This window comes from Sebastes fasciatus, chromosome 24 (genome assembly GCF_043250625.1).
Source record: "Sebastes fasciatus isolate fSebFas1 chromosome 24, fSebFas1.pri, whole genome shotgun sequence".
In the NCBI taxonomy this organism is placed as follows: domain Eukaryota; kingdom Metazoa; phylum Chordata; class Actinopteri; order Perciformes; family Sebastidae; genus Sebastes; species Sebastes fasciatus.
This window is the reverse complement of record NC_133818.1, coordinates 2159823-2183933: the sequence shown is the minus strand read 5'-3', so window position 1 is coordinate 2183933 and position 24111 is coordinate 2159823. Positions and strand designations below refer to the sequence as shown.

At 40.8% G+C, this 24111-nt stretch overlaps 1 protein-coding gene across 26 annotated transcripts in view; it reads left to right on the top strand.

The window, feature by feature from the left end:
• LOC141763243 (CLIP-associating protein 1-B-like) overlaps positions 1-24111 on the top strand; it is a 49870-nt gene that overhangs the window by 7889 nt on the left and 17870 nt on the right. For 10 of the 26 annotated variants that reach the window (XM_074627801.1, XM_074627777.1, XM_074627784.1 and 7 more), the window contains exons 3-25: positions 597-675; positions 823-926; positions 1073-1164; positions 1964-2039; positions 2819-2916; positions 3818-3888; positions 14470-14610; positions 15514-15620; positions 15701-15793; positions 15873-16018; positions 16122-16257; positions 16336-16406; positions 17191-17250; positions 17682-17759; positions 17884-18051; positions 18420-18469; positions 18573-18782; positions 19673-19699; positions 20532-20627; positions 20709-20891; positions 22059-22163; positions 23077-23133; positions 23819-23916. In XM_074627801.1, the coding sequence (XP_074483902.1) occupies positions 597-675; positions 823-926; positions 1073-1164; positions 1964-2039; positions 2819-2916; positions 3818-3888; positions 14470-14610; positions 15514-15620; positions 15701-15793; positions 15873-16018; positions 16122-16257; positions 16336-16406; positions 17191-17250; positions 17682-17759; positions 17884-18051; positions 18420-18469; positions 18573-18782; positions 19673-19699; positions 20532-20627; positions 20709-20891; positions 22059-22163; positions 23077-23133; positions 23819-23916 (2346 nt within the window). Of the gene's footprint in view, positions 1-596; positions 676-822; positions 927-1072; positions 1165-1963; positions 2040-2818; positions 2917-3817; positions 3889-5491; positions 5897-11696; positions 11958-14469; positions 14617-15513; positions 15621-15700; positions 15794-15872; positions 16019-16121; positions 16258-16335; positions 16407-17190; positions 17251-17681; positions 17760-17883; positions 18052-18419; positions 18470-18572; positions 18783-19672; positions 19700-20531; positions 20628-20708; positions 20892-22058; positions 22164-23076; positions 23134-23818; positions 23917-24111 lie in introns of those variants that run through there. The other 16 variants (XM_074627778.1, XM_074627798.1, XM_074627802.1 and 13 more) reach the window with 9 other exon arrangements.

Genomic DNA, 24111 nt, shown 5'->3' with positions numbered 1-24111 from the left:
TTGTAGAATAACCTATTTTATGATAATATATATATATATATTATATTATTGGATTGTGGTTATTGATGTATAACTTTAATATTGCAGCTGGCTCATTTTAATTTATTAACATGTTTTATATTAATTATTTATGTATATATATATATATATATACAGTATATACTACTTTAATAATACTGTGTTAATATATGTAAAAATACAGTATTAATACAGTGGTAGTATATATATGAATTAATATATCTATATATGTGTGTACGTTTATATATATATATATTCATGTACATTATCCCCCTTATTACACGGCTACTTACTAATAATTAATATAAATTAATTACATTATTATTATTAAATTATAATTAATCAATAAAGTCTTTTTGATATAATATGAGTATTTATTTGCTGATTCTGTTTTGTAATCTGAATCTGGAGAGTAACTAATGTTATCAGATAAATGTAGTGGAGTAGAAGTATAAAGTAGCAGAAAATGGAAATACTCAAGTTACAAGTACCTCAAAACTGTACTTAAGTACTGTACTTGTACTCTTTGTTGTATTTAGATGTATTTTATCAACTTGTTTGTTGTTTTCTCGTGTCAGGTGGTTCTGCTGGGGATGGACATCCTGTCAGCTCTCGTCAGCAGGCTGCAGGACAGATTCAGGACGCAGGTTGGGACAGGTGAGCTGCTTCACGCGTAGGTGTGGATTGGATTAAGCACAGTAATAGAATTAAAAAATGTGTACATTTAGCTGCAGACATGAAGATATGTTTATATGTATAAAAAGAGCAGATATTGTCAATCACGTCTGTTTCTGTCACGCTCAGTTCTGCCCAGCCTCATAGACCGGTTAGGAGACGCCAAGGACCAAGTCCGAGACCAGGACCAAGCACTGCTGCTGATGATCATGGACCAGGCTGCTAACCCACAGGTGAAAAGAAATCATTAGGAAATGTTCTCAATGCACGCAGCCATTTCAGTGCTCTGGGTTGTTGCAGTCTCGGCCCACAGACACACTTTTTACAGACTAAAATACAAATATGTGAGCTGTTATTAATGCATGTTTTGTCTTTTCAGTACGTGTGGGAGCGAATGATGGGAGGCTTCAAGCATAAAAACAACAGGACCAGAGAAGGACTCTGCCTTTGTCTCATCTCAACCCTAAGTGTGTAAGTGATCTGCCAGAATTACACACATCATCATCATTTTACATTATAAGTAGAAGTGCAACAGTTAAGTCTACTGAAAATATAACAAGTACCTAAAGCTTAGCTTCCACTAACAATAACTCTTATTATTGATTCATCTGGTGATCTCTGTTTGGCCTCTAAAATATTAGAAAAGACTGAAAAGTGTTCACGATTTCCCAGATTACAGTTTGACATCTTTAAATGTTTGTTTTGTATTAAAAATATCCCAAAATATTCAATTTACTAACAATTTATTTACGTTTATTTTCAAAGATTCTCGGGAGTTTGGAGAGGCGTTGAGTCGCGTCAGGCGCCTGTGATTTGCATAAAGTAGATTAGACCTCAACTTTATGCAAATAAGGAGCGGGCGCTGTGACGCTCTGTTTCTCGAATCGCGCCGCCACGCTACCAGAATGCATTGCTGCACGTCTGTTTACATAGACAATGAATGGAAAGCGTGGAAAGGACAGAACCTGTCGACACGTACCATTACGCACGCGTGAGTCAGAGGGTGCAAGCAAAAACCCTGTGGGATCCCGGCCCAGCGGGGTCGGGCGCACCACTGGGGAGGTGGAGTGAAAGTAAAGTGGTATCGGTGCCGTTGTATCGGAGCTGTTTTGCGAGTACGAGTACATGAGCACAGAATCGGTGCATCCCATGGTAAAAAGGCCGTTTTGTCTGGTGGCTTTGAGGAGAGCATATTAATTGTATGCTATTGTATGTATGCTAATGATATTTTGCAGAAAGGCTCATGTCATGTTGTGTTTTGTTTCCCCAGGTTTGGATCTCAGAGTCTGACACTCAGTAAAATTGTTCCTCACATCTGTAACCTCCTCGGTGATCCCACGAGCCAGGTACGTACGAGCTGCTGCTTCCCACCTGGACTGAAGTATGTGGACAGTATTATTGCTTCTTTGACTGCCCCCAGCTGGTCAAACACCAACATTACAGTTTTCTTTTACAAATCTTCCCTTTGCACTCACACGTGTGTGAGTTGATATATATTCTGGTAGAAAACCCCCTTTAGACTCATGATATATTTTACAGCCGTGAGGTGTCTATCATCACCGGAATCACGGCTTCCTCTCGAGGACAGGAAGCCGTGCCCGTGAACTTCCCTTCCTGAAGCCAAACACGCTTGTCTTCTCGTGCATTATGAAACCATCATCGCCGACATGATGAGTGGCGTCTGCAGGAAAACGCACACATTTTGTTTTACCTGCACTTTTGGTTGTTTGAGGAGCTAAAAACAGCATCAAAGAAATAAGGATGTGACGGGAGAGGTTCAGAAGCTGCCGGCGTATACGCTGAATATCCTCCTATGTTGAGAGCAGCATTAAAAACTGAATCGGTAACATAAAAATACACATAAATACAAATGAAAGGAGGAAAATTGCAGGCACACAAAGTAAGGCAATGAGGCAGAATGATCGTTTGAGAAATAAAAAAAGATAAGGAAGGAAAAAAGGGCAAAATACTAACTAGCTACTTTACCTTTGATTTGATTTTTAGGAGAGAAACGGCATCGGTTGTTTTCATTTTAATATAATTGAATAAAAGTATTAGTTTATTTAACAGTATACTAAGAAAACAAAGTGATGTTAATGATAATGAAATGATTGTCGACCTGTAGGTGCGTGACGGAGCCATGAACTGCCTGGTGGAGATTTACCGCCACGTGGGAGAGCGAGTGAGAATGGACCTGGGAAAGAAGGGTCTGCCTCAGTCACGGTGCGTTCAATCTCTTCAGATTACCTCCTCTCTTACACCCTTTATTAACTATTATACAGCTTTAAACCACCAGTCACAGACAGATGGGAAAACTCATGAAGCATCAAGCTGATAAAACAGCTGATTGATTATTTATTTGGTCTATAAAATGTCAATGAAAATAGTGAAAACTGCCCATCACAAGTTCCCAGACTCCAGGACCACGTCCTCAACAGTCCAGGACCCAACAGTGTTCAGTTTACCGTGATGTAAAGCAGAGAACACTCAATGTTTGAGAAGCTGGAACCAGAAAATTAATGCAATTTGTGCTTCACAAATGACTCAAATGATTGTCAAAGTAGTTTCAGCACTAGCGTGGAGAATTGTTTATTGTATTTTATGGGGCTGTTTTTTTCTTGTAAATGTACCATTTTAATGTCGGACAATATCCAAGTTTTTTTTCACATAAATATACTACTTTAATCTCAGAGAGTTTCTGAGTTTTTTTCTTTATTTGTGAGTTTTTTTCTCGTCAAAATAGTTTCAGCCCTCGTGTGGAACTGTTTATTCTTTATTTATGGTGCTGTGCTGAATATCGTCGCATCAGGAAATGTCTCACACATGATTTTATATTTAGTTTAAAGTCCCTGAAGTGAAGATTGTTTTCTTCCACATAGTCATCAACGTTGGCTGATGACGTAGACGGTGATTATTAGTCTTTGTTCTAATAACATTACCCAGCAGGCATCACTGCCTCTGTATTATTCTAGGAGGGAGATGTGACTTTGGCCTATTTACCTGCTCCCTGGGGAGTCGCTGACATGAGCCAGTTTTCTGTTTTCCAGAGTCCTGAAGGCAGCACGGCTGCTGTTTGTTTTCTGCTATAAACGTGGTGCTAATTCCCCCCCCCCCCTCTGTCCAGGCTGAACGTCATCTTCAGTAGATTTGATGAAGTCCAGAGGTCAGGGAACATGGTCCTGTCTCTTGAGTCAGGTAAGATCCCGTCTCCTGCTCTACCTGCGGAGCATTAGCAGCTTGGTTCTGGTTGTGTTGTTCTGTTTTATGCCCATAATGGTTCTGGTTGTCGTGGCAGCATCGTTTTGTTTTGTTTGTTGTTGAGATCAGCCTGCGAACAATCAACACCTAAACTGTACCTCTTTCATAAGTCAGTGCTACTGAGGACCTGTGTGGCAGATAAAACATGCTGCAAACACGGCCGATACATTTCATGTTACGTCACGAATACGGCCGTTATATTTATTCTGTTATCTGCTAAAAAAATGTATGTGTCATGATGTGAAAACAAAAATTACATAGCCGGGGGAGGGGGTTAATATTCCGGGGAAAAACTCAGAATTTACTAAATTAAAATTGTAAATTTACGAGAAAGAAACTTGAATATTCTCTGAGATTATAAAGTCATAAAATTCTAGTTTTTTTTCTCGTAATTTTACGACTTTAATCTCAGAGAATATCCTAGTTTTCTATTTGGAAATGTATGACTTTAATCTTGTAAATTGTTGGTATTTCTGAGTATTACCCCCCTCCCCAAGCTTCGTAATTAGATTTTTTTTTACCTACAATGGCACTAAAATACTGTCGTAATTATCTGTTAAAAATGTTTAATGACGTTTAATGACATTTATAATAATTCCTCTGAGCTCGTATATTAAACTGGTTTGGTCTCCTGGGTTTGAGACGGAGGCTGTAAATCTAATAATCAAAGAATGTGAAGAACGAAACATTACAAGGACTGTGAGAATATGTTGAGCATGTTTCAGCTGGGAAGTCCTGGTCGTGGTTTCCACCGGTCTCAGTGGGACGTGTTCGCTGTCTTTCAGTCAGACTGCAACCTGAGCCGGGTTTCTTTGTGCCGCCTCGCTGCAGGAAAAGAGACCGTGCTGGAGGTTTATTCTGCAGATAATCTGACATGAAGGGAGGAGCTTTACCTGTTTACAGTTTATCGCTCTGATTAAAATGTGTTTATCACGATGGAAAGAAACGTGACCAAGACTGTTTCTACGAGAGGCGGCTGCAGGAAGGTTCATTCTGCATTAATAGTAGCTTAAAACTGGTGGACAGGAAATGAATTCTTGCAAGTGACGTGTCCTGATTGTTGATGGGGATTGGTCGGCCTGCTAATTTCTATGGAAGGTCAAGAGTGTCGTCTAACAAAGCTCAGATTTAGTGCATTTAAGCTCTTCACAGCCTCCGATTGTGTGTCTGCACTCGGGTTAAAAGACGAAAGAACACACTGATTTGGATGAGCTGATAGCTTCTGTGCATCAGGAACTCCAACACAACGGACAGATGTAGGATATCATGTTCCTTAATGATGCACCTCCTCACTAACGTTTGTGTGGCGTTTACTGGCAGCGTCTGTGGTGTGATGAGGTTGATTTCTTATATAGTTGTGAAGTTTTTTCTGGTAAATTTACCACTTTAATCTCAGAGAATATCCAAGTTTTGTTCTCGTATATTTGTGAGTTTTTTTTCTCATTAATTTACGACTTTAAACTCAGAAATATCCAAGTCTTTTTCGTATATTTGTACGTTTTTTTCTGGTAAATTTACGACTTTAATCTCAGAGATTGCTATTTGCTAATTTCTATGGAAGGGAAAGAGTGCCGTCTAAAAAAAGCTAATCCATCACATCAGATTTGGTGCATTAAAGCTCTTCACAGCCTCCGATTGTGTGTCTGCACTCGGGTTAAAAAAGGAAAGAATGTCACTTGAGCAGGCGGGTGGGAAGCATCGACTCTGAGCTGGATTAGAGAGAGAGAGAGAGAAAAAGGAAGGACTGAGAACCGAGGAGAGAGAGAAAACCAAGAGGAAAAAACGACTCCGGCAGCCCAGGGCTCTTATTTTGTAGGAGTGGTGTCAGCTGTCGTCCCTACAGTCACAAGACCCGGTTGGAGGGGAAGGGAGGAGGCGGTGTATCAGCTCTGGGTCTCTGTTTCTCCACAGGGGAAGGTATCGTCTGTCCAGCCGCTTCCTGCAGGTAAATTTATCACATATAAGAAGAGCTGTTGTTTGTACCTGTAAGGTTTCATGGAGAGTTTCTTATTGATGCACAAGCTGGTTATTACCCGACTCTCTCTGTGCTCATAAGCCTTGATAATTGCACTGGGATCATAATTGGGAAGTGAATGCCACAAGTATCTGAAGCTCAGTGATGCGTATAATCCCGCTCTGTTCTCGTCTGCAGCTTCGCCGTATAAAATGATGATCTGAGTTATTCTGGTGGTCGTTAGTAGTCGTTATAACTTGAGGAACAGTACCGTTTGGAGGTGTTGGCAGGTGTTCTGTGTTGTTTTCTGTCATGATAGGTGATATGTTGTGCAGCAGTATGTGTTTAAAGCCACATAACTGAGATAAAAAGCCAGTTTAAAGTGTGTGTTTTATTACAGAAGCAGCTCTGGCAGAACAGAGATGTAGCTCGGAGCGATGCATTGATTTTAAACTGCATTCTTGGAGCCAGTGAAGGGACGCTATTATTGGGGGATATGTTGTTGTCTCATAGTTCTAGTTAAAGTCCTTCCAGCTGCTAAGATTTAGTGCATAAATAACTTTCTCCTGCAGCAAACAGATGGTTTGATATTCATCAAAAACAGCTATTCATGAAGCTTTCAGGTCCCAGCAGCTCTTTAATAAATACTTTTATGCCTGAAGGTATTTGAACAATATTTCCTCTATCTGGAGGTTTGGACAAACTCGGGTTGCAACTAGCTTTTCTTTTCAATATCTATTAATTGATTTTTTTTCTATTAATCGAGTGTGGTTAATTAAATGTCAGGAAGTGTCTTGAAGCCCAAGTTGACAGTTGAAACACCAAAGGTGTTCAGTTATTAACAATTAATTTATTTTCATTACATTAACAATTAATCTATTTTCAAAATTGTTGCAAATTATGTCCCTCTTAAAAGTTGTTTAAAGTTGCATGTACATGATAAAGGAGGACGGAAGCTGCCAAAATAAAAAATTCATTTATTAATTTATATATAAGTTACACTATTGTTTAATAAATAAATGACTCAATTTATTAATTAATATGCCATTAAATGTACCAACAATATTAAAAATGAATGTATGCATTACTTAATTTATAAAATGGGACATAATTGATATTTCTGTTTCTATATTTATTTTCCTTTATAGTAATCTCCCTATTTTTTACTTTCCTATTTAATTTTCCCTTTTATTTTTTATAATTAATTTAGATTTTTTATTTATGTGAAATTTCTTTAAATTTGTTCATTTTTTAATTTATGCTTTTATTATTTTTATCCAATTTATGTATTTATTTATTGCAGTTTATTAAATGTTTCCTCCTATCTATTTCCCCAAACTTATTTATTTCTGTTATTTTCTTTATGCATAACTTTAATAGCTTCCGTCCTCCATACATCAGTGTCTTGTACATTAATATCCAGAATTTGTGATACAAAAATAGGCATTAATTAATTGATAAAATGTGACATTGATATTTCTGTTTGAATTTATTTATTAATTTACCTTTGTATTAATCTCCCTATTTATTTACTTTCCTATTTAATTTTCCCTTTTATTTTTTATTATTAATTTTGATATATATTTATTAATTTTTGCATTTATTTTTATTTATGTAGAATTTATTTTTAAATGTATTTATTAATTAAAAATTTTCATTTATGTATTTATTTATTGCATTTTATTTAATTTGTTCTACCTATTTATTTCCCCAAACTTAATTATGATTTTTTTTTTATTATTTATAATTTATTTTCCTTATACATATATTTAATAGCTTCCGTCCTCCTTACACCTGGTCTTGTACATTAATATCCAGCACTTGCGATACAAACGAAATCCACAGGCCTCACTATCTGGTGCTATACTCACCAGCTCAGGACTGAACTTTGAGCCTGAAACCACGTCATCTTTTGATATTGTGTTTGATTGAATCCAGCTCTGTGGGTTCTGATGAACCCGGACCCGGCTGTGTGCGTCACGCAGCCTCAGGAGGTCCTGCAGGGAGGTGTTGAGAGACGAGGCCAGGTACTCGCTGCCAGCAGGACTTGGGTTGCACAGTTGGAAATGCTCCTGAATAATGAACCGTGCACCAGTGAGTCTCTCACAGAACGCTTAAAGAGGATTTACCGCTGGTTGGTTTCATACGACGCCTTCATCGTGTATATGTGATGAAGACTTACCTACCTGATGAAGTGCAGGTTCTGAAGGCCTCCGACACACCTCTCACATTCAGTTTAAAATCCTCTCCTTCCATCTCCTCTCTGCACAGATATACAAAACACAAACAGGAAGAACTGCTCTCCACTCAGACTGAAGGATAAAGAACAGGAAGAGGTTTACTCCAAACAGGAACAGACACTGATTGACCCGAAAAACACAACAAGGGTATCATTTTAAACTGAATATCTTATGACATGCAATCCCCGATGAGGTCTCCAAACTACGTTTTGTCACGAAAAACACGCGAGAAATACACGGTAAATGGCGTGATACCAAACGCGAGACACATTGCTGATGTTTCTGTTGGCACATTTTTTTACTATTTATTCCTCTCGGTGCAACAACAACTTTGCTCCGTGTTGTAAATGCAGCACATCCAGTAAGTTCCTGTTGCTACAGGCAACCCCTCCTCCTCCCCCAGGTTTACCCTCAAACCGTGTCTCACGCTCTCATTGGCTGTAGGTCCGGATATTTAGCCTGCTAGATATCTGGAATATGTCGGCGAGTGTCGGCGAGGAGCTCACACATGTGCGAAGGCTAAAGCCGTGCAGTGTGAACTAGACATTAGTTGCAGCAGTTTGACTCCAAATTGGAATGCATTTAACATAAATGTCAGTATCTGGGTGCTCTACAGTCATAGCGTCGGCCCATTTGACCACGGAGACGAGGCCATACCATAACGTTTCCTGCTACTTGGAATTTTTTCTGCCTTTTTTCAGACATATTTCTGCCTTTTTTTGAACATTTTTTTGACCATATTTCGGACATACTTTGGAATTTTTTAGACATATCTCGGCCTTTTTTTGGACTTTTGTTTTGGCCATATTTCGGACATACTTTGGCATTTTTTCTTACCTTTTTTTTAATATTTCGGCCTTTTTTATGACTTTTTTCAGCTTTTGTTCGGACTTATTTTCTGACATATTTTGGTCTTTTTTATTTAGAAGTTAGCATGCAGCTTTAGCTCTGCTCTGTCTAGCTCTGCTTTTCCTGTCCATGTGTGAAACCCAAAGTGTTTCCATCCTTTACTGGATGTGTAGTGTTTACCACGCTGGATTTAACATGTGAGGGTGCAGGTCGTATCCACGCTGACCCTCCGACGTTTTATACTCTGAGGTTTGTTTCGATTGACGGATACGGAACGGATATGACGTCACGTTACTCAGACTACCACAATAAAAGCGGTAACTTCCTTCTACCTCCACACAGACTCAGATGAAGCAAATATATTCTGGCATTAAAACATCTATTTAAAAATGGTAAAGAGCAGTGGTTTGTACTTTATCTAAAGACAGAACGTTACGTCCACTTGTCTCCCGCTGTAACATCAGACTCTTTGACTGGAGTGAATGAAGCCTGATAATAATAGTGTGGGAACGTCCCTCCCTCTGTTGTTCCAGCTGGTTGAGATGAGCAGCAGAATGGCAGAAAGGGTGTTTCCCTCTTCACTCATTCAGACATGAAAAGGCTCATGTGCACAGGTGGAGGCTCACCTCTGACCTCTGACCTCTGACCTCTGAGCTGCATTAGGATTAGTGATTGTGAATGAAATGAGTTGCTTTGTTTTTAAGTGATTAAAGATGTTGCATGATAGTAAACTAGAGCTGCAGGTAGAGAAAGACCACAGACATATATATATACATATATATACGTAGACGCTGCACTGACTCCTGGATCATACATCAACGTGGGCGCCATATTGGACCTGGCAAGACTGGCCTGTAACCCTACGGCACCCACGTTGACGTATCGCTGCAACGGGCTGAAGCGTCCAATGTGGCGTCTATGAACAGTAGATATGTCTCTGGAGAAAGACAGTGAGCTGCTCTCCCACGCTCCCTCGTTTCTCCGTTGCTCTTGTAAGCGCCTCGCTTCTCGTTCTCCTTCGTGGTCATTTTGTGAATATGCATCGGGGAGATCAGCTGTCAGACTCCATCAGGCTCCGAGCTCCCAGAAGACTTTGAGACGCTGCCAGGAGGAAAAAGCTGGCGTCCAGACCGATTAGTCACTTAGTTTGATTTGCACTCATCATCATCATCATCATCATCATCATCATTATTATTAGTCTTTTTGATGTTAAACTCTTCAAACACAGTTCAGGAGTCGTGGTCGGTGCTGCTCAGCCTGTGAAAACACTTGTCCTCCAGTTAACCGGGCTGTCCAGGTGCATTGTGGGAAATGTAGGATGACTAAAAGTCAGGATATGTCTTATAAGGCTGCAACTAACGATTATTTTCATTATTTTCTCCATTAATCGATTAGTTTTATCTATTTTTAAATATATTAATTTATTTTTGCATTTATTTTTATTTAATCATTTATTTTTATGTTTACTTTTTAAATGTGTATATATATATATATTTTTTTTTTACATTTTTAAATATATTAATTTATTTTTGCCTTTATTTTGTATTTATTTTATGTTTACTTTTTAAATGTATGTATTTACCTATGTATTTATTTATTTATTTTTGTTAGTATTTCAATTTATCTATTCAGGTATTTATTTTGTTTTATTTATTTTTGCATTTATTTTTTATGTATTTTATGTTTATTTTTAAATGTATTTATTTATATATTTTTTATATTTTTCAACCCTTATTTATTTCCCCAAACTTATTTATTTCTGTATTCTTTTCTTTTTACATTTTTTTTAATGCATTTCTGCCTCATGTAAATATAGGGGCTGCATTTAATGACATATTTATTTAATTCATGTAACGAGTCATTTATTTCTCATTTATTTTTGGCAGGTTTTGTCCTCCATACTTAATATGATAAATACATAGATTGACTTTTCTCCACCTAAAATATAAAGTTAAAATCCTATCTAACCGGAGAAATGAGACATTTCTCAGATGGTCTCTGGAGGCGTAATGTTCTCGTCATTGTGGCAGCCGTTGACCTCCGTTCAGTCAGTTCAGGGTCAGATTAACCTCTGGGATTATAATTTAAATCGACCTCGCAGACATTGCCAGTCTTTATCCAGCTCATGGCCTTCAGTAGGGCTGTAAATATGTCAGAAAATGATGAACAGGAAACGCTGTACCTGTGAGGATAAACACTTGTGGGGTAGCAGCGCCATCTTGTGGACGGAGGGCTGACATCAGCAGGGAGTGAAACACTGACGGGGGCTGTTGTGTCTGCCAGATTAACATGTAAGAAAACTGAAAAATGAGACGGTTGCATATGGCTGCATGTCGGGCTTCTTCTTCTTCTGGTGCATCCAGAGCTGCTGCTGCTGGTTCATGAAGATGCTTTTAAAAGTCAAAAGAAGTGATGGATTCTTTAGGTTTTCTAGTTTCATGTGATACCAGTATCTTCACTCTAGCTTTCAAACTGAGCAACCCAGTTAAAATAAATACAGAAATGTTAGTTATGAAGAAATGAAAAGATGCAGATAGACGTGAATGTCACTTTGAAGCTGGAGCAGCAGTCACCTTGCTGAGATAAAAACCCTGACGGATGAACTCGGGTGGAGGCTCGACGGCTCCCTCTTCCCTCTCTCCTGACTCATCATGATGTCACTCATCTCTGACTCCACCCAGCAGCCCCTCCTCTTCCTCTTCCTCCATCCTGGTCCTGACAGTGCGTGAAATGAACTGGAAGAGGAAGACGTATCGAAGCACATGCTCCCAGACAGGGAGAGGGGGGAGGCCAGCTTCCTCCCCTCTTCACTCTCTCCTCAGCTGGGGGACGAAGATGTGAGGACCACATCCAGAGGACAGGAGGACCACAGAGGACAGGAGGACCACATCCAGAGGACAGGAGGACCAGCTGACTGTCTGCCGGCATGCTGAGGAAACTGGTGTGCAGACGGATCTGCTCCTGTAAGCTGCTGCTCTTCCTCTGGATGGAGGGAGGGAGGGTTTAAACAGAGAGAGAGGAAGAGTGGAGGTGATGGAGGAGGAGGAGGAGGAGGAATGCCTGATGTGACGGCGGCTGTAAATCCAGGAGGAATGCGTCTGCGGCGTCTCCGGTGGAAACACAGCAGGATGATTTGTTGGCAGCAGGATTGTTGTGTCTTGCTGGTCGTTTGTCTCTGAGAGCCGGAGGGACGGGACAGACAATTAGTTTCATGTTGTTGGTTGAACTTGTTTTTCCAGAAGTGCAGACCTGTTGGGGATGTGAGAAGACCACCGAGGTTAAAGTTCTGGTATTCACTCGGGATGCTATCAACAGTTATTTTCATTATGGATTATTTTCTAGTCTGTCAAATGTCAGAAAATACAGAAACATGTTTTGCATGCAAAAAGAGAGAAACCCCAAGTTCAATTTAACAAAACAGAATCCAACAGTACTCACTTTAACCAAAGAGTTATCTGGCAATACATGCTTTATACAGTTTGATAAACACACACACACACGCACACACAGTGTAATAAGTGTAAAGTAACCAGGCAGCTCATATTTTGGATCAAGTGTCTTAATGAGTCTTTTGAATCCGGGCTTTTCAGCTACGCTAACCGGCGTTGTGATGTAGTTGTTTACAGCGGCCGTGATTTCTTTGCATTTTGCACTTTTGTTGTCGTAAGAGATTGCTTTGGAAAGCGAGGAAGCCGGAGTCATTTGCCTCTTGGCTGGTTCTGGTTGCTTTGGTCGTGTTCTCGCTACCGTACTCGCTTTGCCGCTTCAGTTCTTCCGCTTTCTCCGAGCTCCTGAAACTTCGTCGATCCTCAACCAAAGAACGTATATCTCGCCGAGAAGTGAAAGTTAATAGTTCGTTCCATTGCAACATCAGCGGCAGAACTACGCTTCCAATTTTGGACTGAAAGCGACTAACGGACGCTCCATACTCCTACAAAGAGCCGAATTATTTCTATTCTATTGTCATATTCTACTGAAATGTTGAGTAATAAAATATTAAAAATAGGGATGCACCGATACCACTCTGTCACGCTGCCGTAAAGTGGTATCGGAGCCGTTTTGCGAGTACGAGTACATGAGCACAGTATCGGACCCGATACCTGATAGTGGTATCGGTATCGGTGCATCCCTAATTATAAATGCAATACATGTTTTCAGTCCAAAATGGCGGCTGTTGTCAAAAAACAAGCAGAGTTTCGTCTCTTTGCTTCGTGGGGCCTCTGGTGGTTCCCCCCCATGTTAGTATCTGATATTTAAATGTTCATGGTGGATGTTTAAAGGCTCCTCACCTCCTGCTTTTCTCCTGCTGTTCATGTTAAGGTGTTAAACGTCAGGTGACAGGTGACCTTGTGTTGCATTGAGAGGTGTTGCATCGTGCTTTGATCGTGCACGGAGGAGAAACTGCAGCCTGATGGCACCTGATGACTGATGTGTTGCTGCTGTGTGTGTGTGTGTGTGTGTGTGTGAGTGTTTGAATAATGAAAGAGGATTGATTCCTGAGCTCACGTGGCGCTCGATCGTACACCCCCAGGAGACATTTCCACAGGGCCGTGCCTCTTTGACCACATTACATCCATCAGTAGAAACGAGCAGTTTCAACCAGTCTTAATCTGCTGGACGACGAGCGGCACATTATGTAGGGGTACTGATCCTGAAAAGGGTTTTTCTGGAGAGGAAACACGGATTTTGAGCTTTTTATCAATAAATATTCCAGCTCCTTAATCGTGAAGAATTAAATTAAATTAATAACCAAATAAAGACTAAAAACACACAAAAAAACAGGTATAAATATCAAAATATATAAACTAGATAATAATTAAATAATTAAAAAATAGAAAATAATGAGAAAATAAATAAAACGGGTTAAAATCTTTTAAATCCCATTTATCTTTCTGCTCATGGCACCATAAAGATTAGATGACTGGCTGGATCATCTGTGAATTAATTTAAAAATAAGTTATGAAACTTTGTATGCTTTACTGTTTTTGTTTTTTTATTGTAAATTTTATTTTTCTGTATAAACTTATTTATTTACTTTTTAAACTTAATTTTAATTAATTAAATTTAACTTAGAATTGATTTAATTCTTATTTAATAATTTATTTTTTATTTTAAAATATTTTATTTTTTTCACTACTGCTGTTTTATATTTAATTTAAATTTATAATTAATTTTATTGCTTTGTTTTTATTTTATTTATTTATTAACAAAGACTGGGTTCTCCTGTGGTGACTCTGAGCTTCTTACTGGGAACACTGGACTAGTTGTTGAGTTTGTTGTTGAGGCGTTGTGTCTCTGACCTTCGCTCCTCCCTCGCCATCGTTGTGTTGCTGATGTAGGAATGTGAGTTATGTCCTCTGGATCAGCTGAAAGTTAAAGTCAGCCCCGCGTGCTCCGCATCGCTGGGACGCTCCGTTTACTGGAGACTCATTGTTCAGTCACGTGTGACCTCTCTGCTCTTTCTTCCTCCTCCAGACAAAAACTTTGAGGACGATGACTCGGGGGACGGCGGCCGCTCTTCGTCCTCGTCCAAAGGAGCCTCGCTGTCCGTGAAGAAGACGGTGAGCATGGGTTCCTTCCGACGCCCCGCCTCCGCCTCCAGCACCAAGTCAGCAGGTCAGAGTTCACGCCGTACGACTGACATGTCACATAAAAAAGAAACACATCACGGTTTCTTTACTCCCACAGTACGCTTTTATTTAAATACGAGTGTTGATGCGTCAAAGCGATTTTCTTTTCTTTATATTTTATTTTTATAATGTTTTTGTTTTTTTATTGTCATTGTTTTTAGATATTCATAAAATCAGCATCCTGATCAGCATTTTCACACTTTAACACACAACATGCTCCGTTAGTGACATAAAATCTCTGTAAAACAAACGTGCACGTGACGACGCAAGATTATAAAATGCAAGAACATTTGGGATTTCAATAGATTTCCAGAAGAACCTTTTTTTTCTTTATTTATTTAATTTAATTTATTTTAATCAAAGTCTAAAAACACACACAAACGGGTATAAATATAATAATATATAAACTGGAAGAAACTTTGTATTCTTCAACTAAAGTGATGTTTTATTTATTTGCACAAATGGTATAAAATAAATGTTATTATTATGTTATTATCTTATTTTTTAATTAATTTTAACTTAGATTTTTTTATTTTATAGATTTAATTCAGATAGTTTTAATATTTTAATATTTATTTTTTATTTTAAAATATATATTTTATTTTTCACTACTGCTGTCTTTTATTTAATTTATATTTTTTTTATTGCTTAATTTTAATGTTATTATTATTATTATCTCTTTTACTTGATATTTATTATCACTATTGCTCTCTATATATTTACCTATGTACATTTAGCTGTCTTGAGCATTGAAGCTGCTGATCCGTATGTGCACTGAAAATGTCAATAAACAAAACAGAAAAAGAAGACAAACTCAAAAAGTCCCTAGTTCCAGGGGTTTGGTGCCTCTTTAATTTAATAAACAGTGATTTATGGTTGTTGTCTGTAGGGAGGGATGGGGCTGGAGCTGGAGCTGGAGCTGGAGCTGGAGCTGGAGCTGGAGCTGTGGACATAGAGGACTTCATCCAGGCCTTTGAAGATGTCCCCACCGTGCAGGTATGGACATGTTGAATACATACTTTATAATGTCTCCATGCAGTGCTTCCTCTCATCCACCTCCTCCTGCCCTCCACCAGATCTACTCCAACAGGGAGGTGGAGGAGGCCATGACGAAGATTCGAGACGTGCTGTCGGACGATAAGAGGGACTGGGAGCTCCGGGTGGCGGCTGTAAGACCTCTCTGTCCTCTCAGTTATTAGGTGAAGCTGTCTTAGTTGTTGTTGATTGCCTCTCTTCGTGCTCCTCCAGCTGAAGAAGGTGCGTTCGCTGCTGCTGGCCGGCGCCGCAGAGTTCGACGGGTTCCCGCAGCAGCTGCGGCTCATGGAGGCGGCGTTCAAGCTGTCCGCCAAGGACCTCCGCTCTCAGGTGGTGAGAGAGGCCTGCCTCACGCTGGGGTAAGACTACCTGGAGGTTTCCCTTCACACCTGCTGCAACACACTAAGAGGATGCATCATCATATCAACGGTAGTATTAGAAGCATTGTTTTATTGTCACCAGCCACCTGTCGACGGTGCTCGGCAGTCGGTTCGACCACGCGGCCGAGGCCATCATGCCGATCCTCCTCAACCTGGTCCCCAACAGTGCCAAAGTCATAGCCACCTCCGGCATGGCCGCCGTCCGCCTCATCCTCAGAGTACGTGGCAGCTTTACTCAGATATGAAGTAGATTAAGATTTACCGGGTTCTAACAACAGTTTCTTGTTGCTTCGCAGCACACACACTACCCTCGTCTCATCCCCATCATCACCAGCAACTGTATCTCCAAATCTGTGGCTCTCAGAAGGTGAGAGACATTTATTTATATATATATATATATATATGACAAAATATATTTTTATTCTGTTGTCTTTATTTAATTTTTGTTTTTCATTTATTTTATTATATTTGTTATAGATTATTATTATATATTTTTTATTTAATTTGATTCATATTTATTTATTAATCATGTTTTATTTTGAATTTTATACCATACATATATTTAAATTTATTTTGATATTTTATTGTATTTCTTTATTTCTATTTTTCTTTGAATTTAAATCAGTTTTTTATGTATTTGTTTTTTATTCATTTATTAGCATTCATTTATTTTTTATTTTTACGTATTATTATTTTTGATTTCATTATGTTTCATTATACTTTGTTTCATTATACTTGTTTCATATTTATCTCTATTTTTGCAATTTATGTTTTTCATATTTTCTATTTTATTTATTTATGCATTTTTATTTTTATTTATTTATATATTTTTATTTGAATGTATATATTTCTTTTAACTCAATGTTTACATGTTTTGATTTAATTTAATTTGATTACATTTATTTGTATTATATTTTTATTGGTTTTCGAGTCTTTTTCCAATTGTATTTTATTTCTGTTTTCATATTTTCTATTGTATTTATTTATATTTGTATTTATATTTTAATGTATATATTTATTTTTATTTAAGGTTTACATTTAATTTAATTTATTGTTATTATTAAATTTGTTGATATTCAAGTCTTGAGTTTCAGTTTATTATTATTATGATTAATATATTTCTTTTTAAAGAAAGCTCTTCTGTGTTGCAGGCGCTGCTTTGAGTTCTTGGAGCTGCTGCTGCAGGAGTGGCAGACGAGCTCTCTGGAGAGGTGAGATCAGCTGACGGGAGCGTTTAGATCATAGCAGCTGGTTATTAACGGTGGGATGAGCAGATATTTGTACAATAAGTATAAAAGGGTAAAGTACTACACGCTGCCTTGAAATGGGACACCGGCCGGGTCAAGGTCTATCTCAGCAGTTTCCATGGCGATCACTGTCTGCCTCCAAAAGCCTCATTGTGTTTCTGCCTGGCTGCTTCCTGCCGCCGCCGCCAGGGAGAAACCTGAGCTGACCCTCCAGCCCCCCCCCAGTACCAGGGGAGCTCTCTGGTTCTCAGCGATCAATCACAGCGTGTGTTAGATACTCTTATATATTTAATAAAAAGGCTTTTCTTTACAGGAACCAAGTATGACGTTAATAAATCATTCATTTCATCACATTATATTATTGTTTTAGTTTCCTCTTTTCTCCTCCTCCGTAGACACGGAACCGTTTTAATGGAGACTATAAAGAAAGGGATCCACGATGCCGACGCCGAGGCTCGCTCTGTGGCCAGAAAGTAAGTCTCCCGCTGATCCGGTACGTTTTATCATCAATCTCTAGCTGCAGCTGGAGAGAAAGAAACCAGGAAGCTGATCATTAAGATGTCTTTTCTTGGTCCTCCCTCCGGCTTGCCATCGCAGGTGCTACTGGTGTTTCCACGGTCACTTCAGGCGGGAGGCGGATAAGCTGTTCCAGGGCCTGGAGTCGTCCTATCAGAAGGCTCTGCAGGCTCACCTGAAGAGCGGAGACAGCCAGACGTCGCTGCCCGCCTCCGATCGCTCCTCCTCGTCCTCCCAGGAGAGCCTCAAGTGAGCCGCTTCCTCCTCTCTGATCGACCGCTTTATCGATTCACTGGGAAACGCGAGGAGGATGGGACTCCTCCCCTCCTTTTTTCATCACAACTTTAGCATTAAATGATCACAGATATCTAGAATCATCACTATGACACTAATATATTCCCTCTGTCTGAGCTCAGCGTTGATCTTTGGGCCATGTTTTAAATATTTCCTTACAAGCTGTTCTATTTGTATTCCCATGCTACCTCCCGTATCTTGTTCTATTTTAGTTTTAATGGTGGATATCGTACATCCAAGTGACACTTATTAGTATATTTCTCAAGCTCTGAACCATCAGGCGGTTTACAGATATTTATCTCTTTTACTTTTTGTCTCCACAGTCGACCGCCGTCTGTAAAAAACACCTTTGGAAGCGGCTCATCAACGAGAAGTGAGTGGTTTTGTTTTTTAACTCATTCACAGCAGTGAGAGTAGAAAGAGAAGAGAAGAGTCACTCTCACTGACTGAGACATTAAACTGCTGTCATGTTGCAGCCAAAGCTGCCCACAGCAGGACGCCTGCTGCTGCCGCCTCCTCTCCAGGCTCCCTCCAGCGCTCTCGCAGCGACGTGGACGTCAACGCGGCCGCCACCGCCACCGCCAGCGCCCGCAACAGGATGCCCGCCGTGGCCTCTGCCGTGCAGTCGTCGGCTTCTCCCTTCAGCTCGGCCTCGGCCCTCCCCCCCGGATCCTACGCTTCGCTGGGTAAGACGCACCACGTCTACAACGACTACTAAAGTATGAAACAATCAACACTTAATTCAAATACAAGCAAGCAGCTTCTAAACAAAATGATGACAACAGTTGTCTGCAAATTCAAGCAGAAAATTAGCAGCCTGAATATCTTTTCATGTTTTGGATGTTTGAGAGATAAAATGTTTTTGTGAATGGAGTCTGGTGGCTTTGTAGAGAACGATGTAACTGCTTCAGTTCCCCGTCATAAAGGGCTGTCTGACGGCGAGGTGAAGCGGCTGTGGACGGGAGCAGCAGAAAAACAGATTTTTTAGACACCTAAAATGACCAAAATCAGTTTAAGTGTACGCTATATTTAGAATATTTACACCCCTTTACCTCGCCGTTTGACAGCCCTTTCTGACGGGGAACTGAAGTCGTTATATCGCAGCCTTCAAAGCCACCAGACTCCATTCACAAAAGCAGTAATTTAACCTCTCAGAACAGGGAGTTTCTGGTCTACCACTGCATCCAGTTTGTTTGTGTCATTGTGTGACTTTCTGATGCCGACCGCCATCTAAGTTACTGTATGTGACGTTAATACACTATAAGGATGTGTTTATACTTGTACATGAAGCAGCGTCATGCAGAAACCTACGTCAGGTCACATAATAACAATAGTGGACCGGCCCTTTAATGTCTTCATGTTAAAACACTCCAACAAGCTCTAGATGCACTCAGGTATCAGGAGTTTATTCCAAGCTGCACAGACATTTCTATAATGTCATGTTCATGTTGGACATAATGCAGTCACGTCTTCCTCTGAAAACAGGCCGACTGCTCCCCCGACCCGCTCACCTCTTAGTCAGCCGTATGTAAAGCTTAACCTCTTGTTGTGTCTCTCCTGGGCTCCCCCCTGTCAGACGGCTCGTGGTCTGTTAATGCAGATGGTAAGCTGTGTGCTGCTGTGTGCTTCCACGGGAACGATGTGTTGTTTGACCCCCTCCATCAGTCCTGTAACGCTGGTCGTCTGTGATGGAACTGTCAGTGCATGGACTGTCTGTCTGCGCATGGTTTACTGTAACCTTTCTCCTACGATCTGGGTAATAACGGCGGTTGAAAAGTAATGGAGAAGTATTTTTCTCTGCTGTCAATTCCCATTTCAGAGGTCCCTTTTAATGATGTTCCTCAACATAGAAAGTTTTATTTGTATTAAAACTTTAGTCTACTTGGACTCCCTTCCACCTAACGTGATGTAGAAACCACAGACTGTCTCTGGCAGAAACAGCAACGTCTCTAGATGACGTCATGATGGAGCAGCTGCATGTAGCCGGACACTGATCAAACCAGACTCCATTCAGAAAACAAGCATTTTAAAACTTATCTGCTTGTTGTCATGGTAACGGACCTGACAAAGCATGAATTCAGACTTTTATACTAATCGGCATCATTATGTCGTTATTTCGGCATCACTTTGATCCGTTTATTGATATTAAATCACAGCACAATCTGTTTATGTTGGGTTCATACTGCAGTCGAGACGTGTGGCTGCTGGATACAGTCAGTGTGATGTATGTAATATTATAGGTATTATAATCATCAGTTGCAACTTTAGACTTTATGAAAACGTGTTTTCATCTCTCACTATTCCCTGTTTCATATCTTATGTCACGTTTCCCTCCGTATGATCTCTATTTTAATTTCACTCTGTTCCTGCATGTAGAAAAGCGACTTTGATGCGAGTATAAAGATGTTTCTGTTTCTGTTGTTCTGCGTCGGCAGGTCGAGTTCGAACCAGGAGAGCGATTCCAGGAAACGGTCCGTCTGTGACGGACAGCCGGGGAAGGAGTCGAGGGAAAGTCGTCTCACAGTCTCAACGTGAGCTGCTTCTGATTGTGATGTCATCCTCATAATAACGTTAAGTTAATCTGGACTAAACTACTTCCTTCTGTGTTCCAGCCGGCAGCAGGTCAGGTTCTCCTGGCCGACTGCTGAGCTCCACCTACGGCAGGATCCCGAGGCCGAGCATGGGCTCCGCCGCCGCTGCCGCCAACAGCACCTCCGGCGGCCTGAGCGACAAGACTCGGCCCCGAGGTCACCGCAGCCACGGCTGCAGCCGAGAGACCAGCCCCACCAGATCAGGCACGGATTACAATTAAGAATGAAACAACAGTCTGTAATGCTGGAAACAGAAGTTACTTTACAGTAGAAGCATTTCAACCAACGTCTTTAAATGTTGATTCTTTGGGAGCTTTGTTGAAGTCGAAGGACTCGGCGGTGCCTAAAACAAAAACTGAAATCTTCAGGTTTTACTATTTTATGTCAAAATATAACAGATTTAGTATTTCCCCTCATTTTCGTCTGTGTGGATGAGCCCCTATAACAACATTTAGACCATAATTCAACACTAAACACGTCTATTGAAAACCAGAATATTAGCATTTTGTCAGGGTTATTAAACCATAAACTCTACTGTATAAAATCACCGTTGGTTTTTAAAATCAAATATTGATTCAGAAGCCAATCAAGTCAGTCGGTTAGTTTATACGTTGGTCTGACCACAAAGGGCGGGTCCATCTGCGTTCTGGTCCATTTCTTTTCTAATGGAAACGCCCTGAAAGGGTTAGTTAGGATTTTGAGAGAGAGATGAAATTACTGTTTTTGTGAATGGAGTCTGGTGGCTTTGAAGAGAGCGATATAACGGCGTCAGTTCCCCGTCAGAGAAGGCTGTCTGATGGCGAGGGAAAGCCGTTATATCGCAGCCTTCAAAACCGCCAGACTCCATTCACAAAACCAGTAATTTTGAGAAAAAGGTTTTCGGGGGCTTGAAGGGAAAATATCATTTTGATGCTAAAACATAAGATACAGGATGATATTAAAACCTAAAGATGATGGACCGGCCCTTTAATAATCATGAGCTACAGGCTTGTATAGACTTGAAATGGAAGCTGCATATGAACAGCAGCATTGCTGTGAATAACATCTGATGTGAAGGTGAACTAAGAGTTGCAGGTTAAAGGGAATCTTTGGACCTCAGAAGTGAGTTTAAAGTTGGATTGATTTGAGGTCGACCGTACAAGACCGCGGTATTCCTGTCGCTCCTCCTCGTACTAACGCTGTACCTGCAGCCTCCCGGAGTCTTACCTCCCTTCTGTCCGGCTACACTAACTTTCTCTGCAGAGCTTCAGGTGTGTCGTGTCTGGCTGGGTGTGCTACGAACTAAACTCTCCCTCTGCACTGCTCTCTGTCTGTCTGTCCGTCTCTCTGTCTGTCCGTCTCTCTGTCTGTCTCTCTGCCGTGCTCCTCTAGCCCGGAGCCGGATCCCCCGGCCGAGCATGAGTCAGGGTTGCAGCCGCGAAACCAGTCGCGAGAGCAGCCGCGACACCAGCCCCGCCAGGGGTTTCTCCCCCCTGGGTGAGTACTGAAGACCCCCCCCAACAACCTCCACACCAGAGCTCATACAGGGGAGCAGAATGACTCTTAACCCATAACTAAAGCCCCGTTTCCACCAAGAAGTTCCTGGGAATTTGACTGCTTTTCAAGGAACTAAAAGTTCCTGTACTTTCAGGAAGTACTAACCTCCAACCAGGGCCTTTTTGGGGGTATAAAGACCCCGGAACTTAATTTAGACCCTGATCCCTGCAGTCGAAAAGCAATGAGTTTCTCTTAAGGTTCCTAGTTCCGGGGGAAAGTTCCTGTACTTTCAGGAAGTACTACTCCCGACCACCAGGGCCTTTTTTGGGGGTTAAATATCCCCTCAACATAATTTAGACCCTGGTCCCTGCACTCGAAGCACAGTGAGTTCCTCTAAAGGTTCCTAGTTCCGGGGGAAAGTTCCTGTACTTTCAGGAAGTACTATCCTCCAACCAGGGCCTTTTTGGGGGTAAAAAGACCCCGGAACTTAATTTAGACCCTGATCCCTGCAGTCGAAGCACAGTGAGTTCCTCTTCCTAGTTCCGGGAGAAAGTTCCTGTACTTTCAGGAAGTACTACCCTCCAACCAAGGCCTTTTTGGGGGTAAAAAGACCCCGGAACTTAATTTACACCCTGGTCCTTGCGGCCGAAACGCAATGAGTTCCTCAAAAGGTTCCTAGTTCCGGGGGAAAGTTCCTGCGGTGGAAACGGGGCTTAAGAAGACCTCTTGTAAAGAGTAGTACTAGCTTCTCTTCTTCCTCCGTAGACGTCTGCCTCACTACATCCCCGTTGTTCCTGCCTGATTCTTTGCATGCTCTGTATTTAAATGTCTCTTCTATTGAACTAATCAATAATTAATTAAAGACTGCAGGTGCATTTCTTTTCTCTCCTCTTAACTCTCCGTCCTCCTCCAGCGACGCGGCGTCACTCCCGCTCAACCAGCGCCCTGTCCTCTGCAGAGTGCTACTCAGGTGACCAGTGAGGTCTTCTCAGGAAGCAGATCTACTCAGTCAGCCAGACTCAAATATACCAACGTATATATAACGTATTCTCCACAAAGAGTTCAATCAGGATGATTCTGTGTTCGCTCAGCCGGCTGACTGAGTGTTCCTGCTTCGTGAAGCCTCTCCCTGCATGGCCCTCGTCCTCCTCCTGGCTCAGAGAGGGGGGGAATAATGCAGGAACACTTTGATTTTGCAGCTTCATTTTAATGCGATGTGATACCTTTCTGTATATTTTTGGCATTTTGGTGAAGCGACACTGATTCACTCCACGTTTCTTTGTACGTTCTTGGTATGTTTTGAATTTATTTTCGTCGGTTATTTGTTGCAGCTTTCTTTGCTGTTTGCTTTGGGTTGTGTTGCTTTCTCCTAAAACTGATGAGACATTTGAAATGTATTTTTAATAATGTTCAGTGATGGAACAAAACCCAACCTAAACAATGAAGTTAAACTGGTTCACAGGACCAAAACACTCCTCACTCCTAAATCTGACTTTCCTTCATTAATCTGACATTACATTTTGAAATGAAAGTGAGGAGTGAGTTGTGTTCCTGTTTATTATTATTATTATTATTATTATCATTTAAATTCTATTCAAAGTGAAGTCAAACTATCACACTCCTCCTGACCTGCTGATGACCTTTTTCTTCCTCAGACCGGCTGTCCCATCAGGCTCGAATCTCGGCCTCCGTCAACGCCATGAAAATCCTCAACATCGGCAACGACGTCGAGGCTGCCGTCGCCGACGCTCTGGTAAGAACGGCAGTCGGTGGGGGAATATAGGTTTTATAGCACTGGTGCAAATAGAACTACACGTCTGCCGTAGGAGACATAATCCTCACATCATTTCAAGACATTTTCATGAGGAAAAACTCCGGGGGAAAGTTCCTGTACTATCACCGACCAGGGCCTTTTTGGGGGTTCATAATAATTTAGATCCTGGTCCCT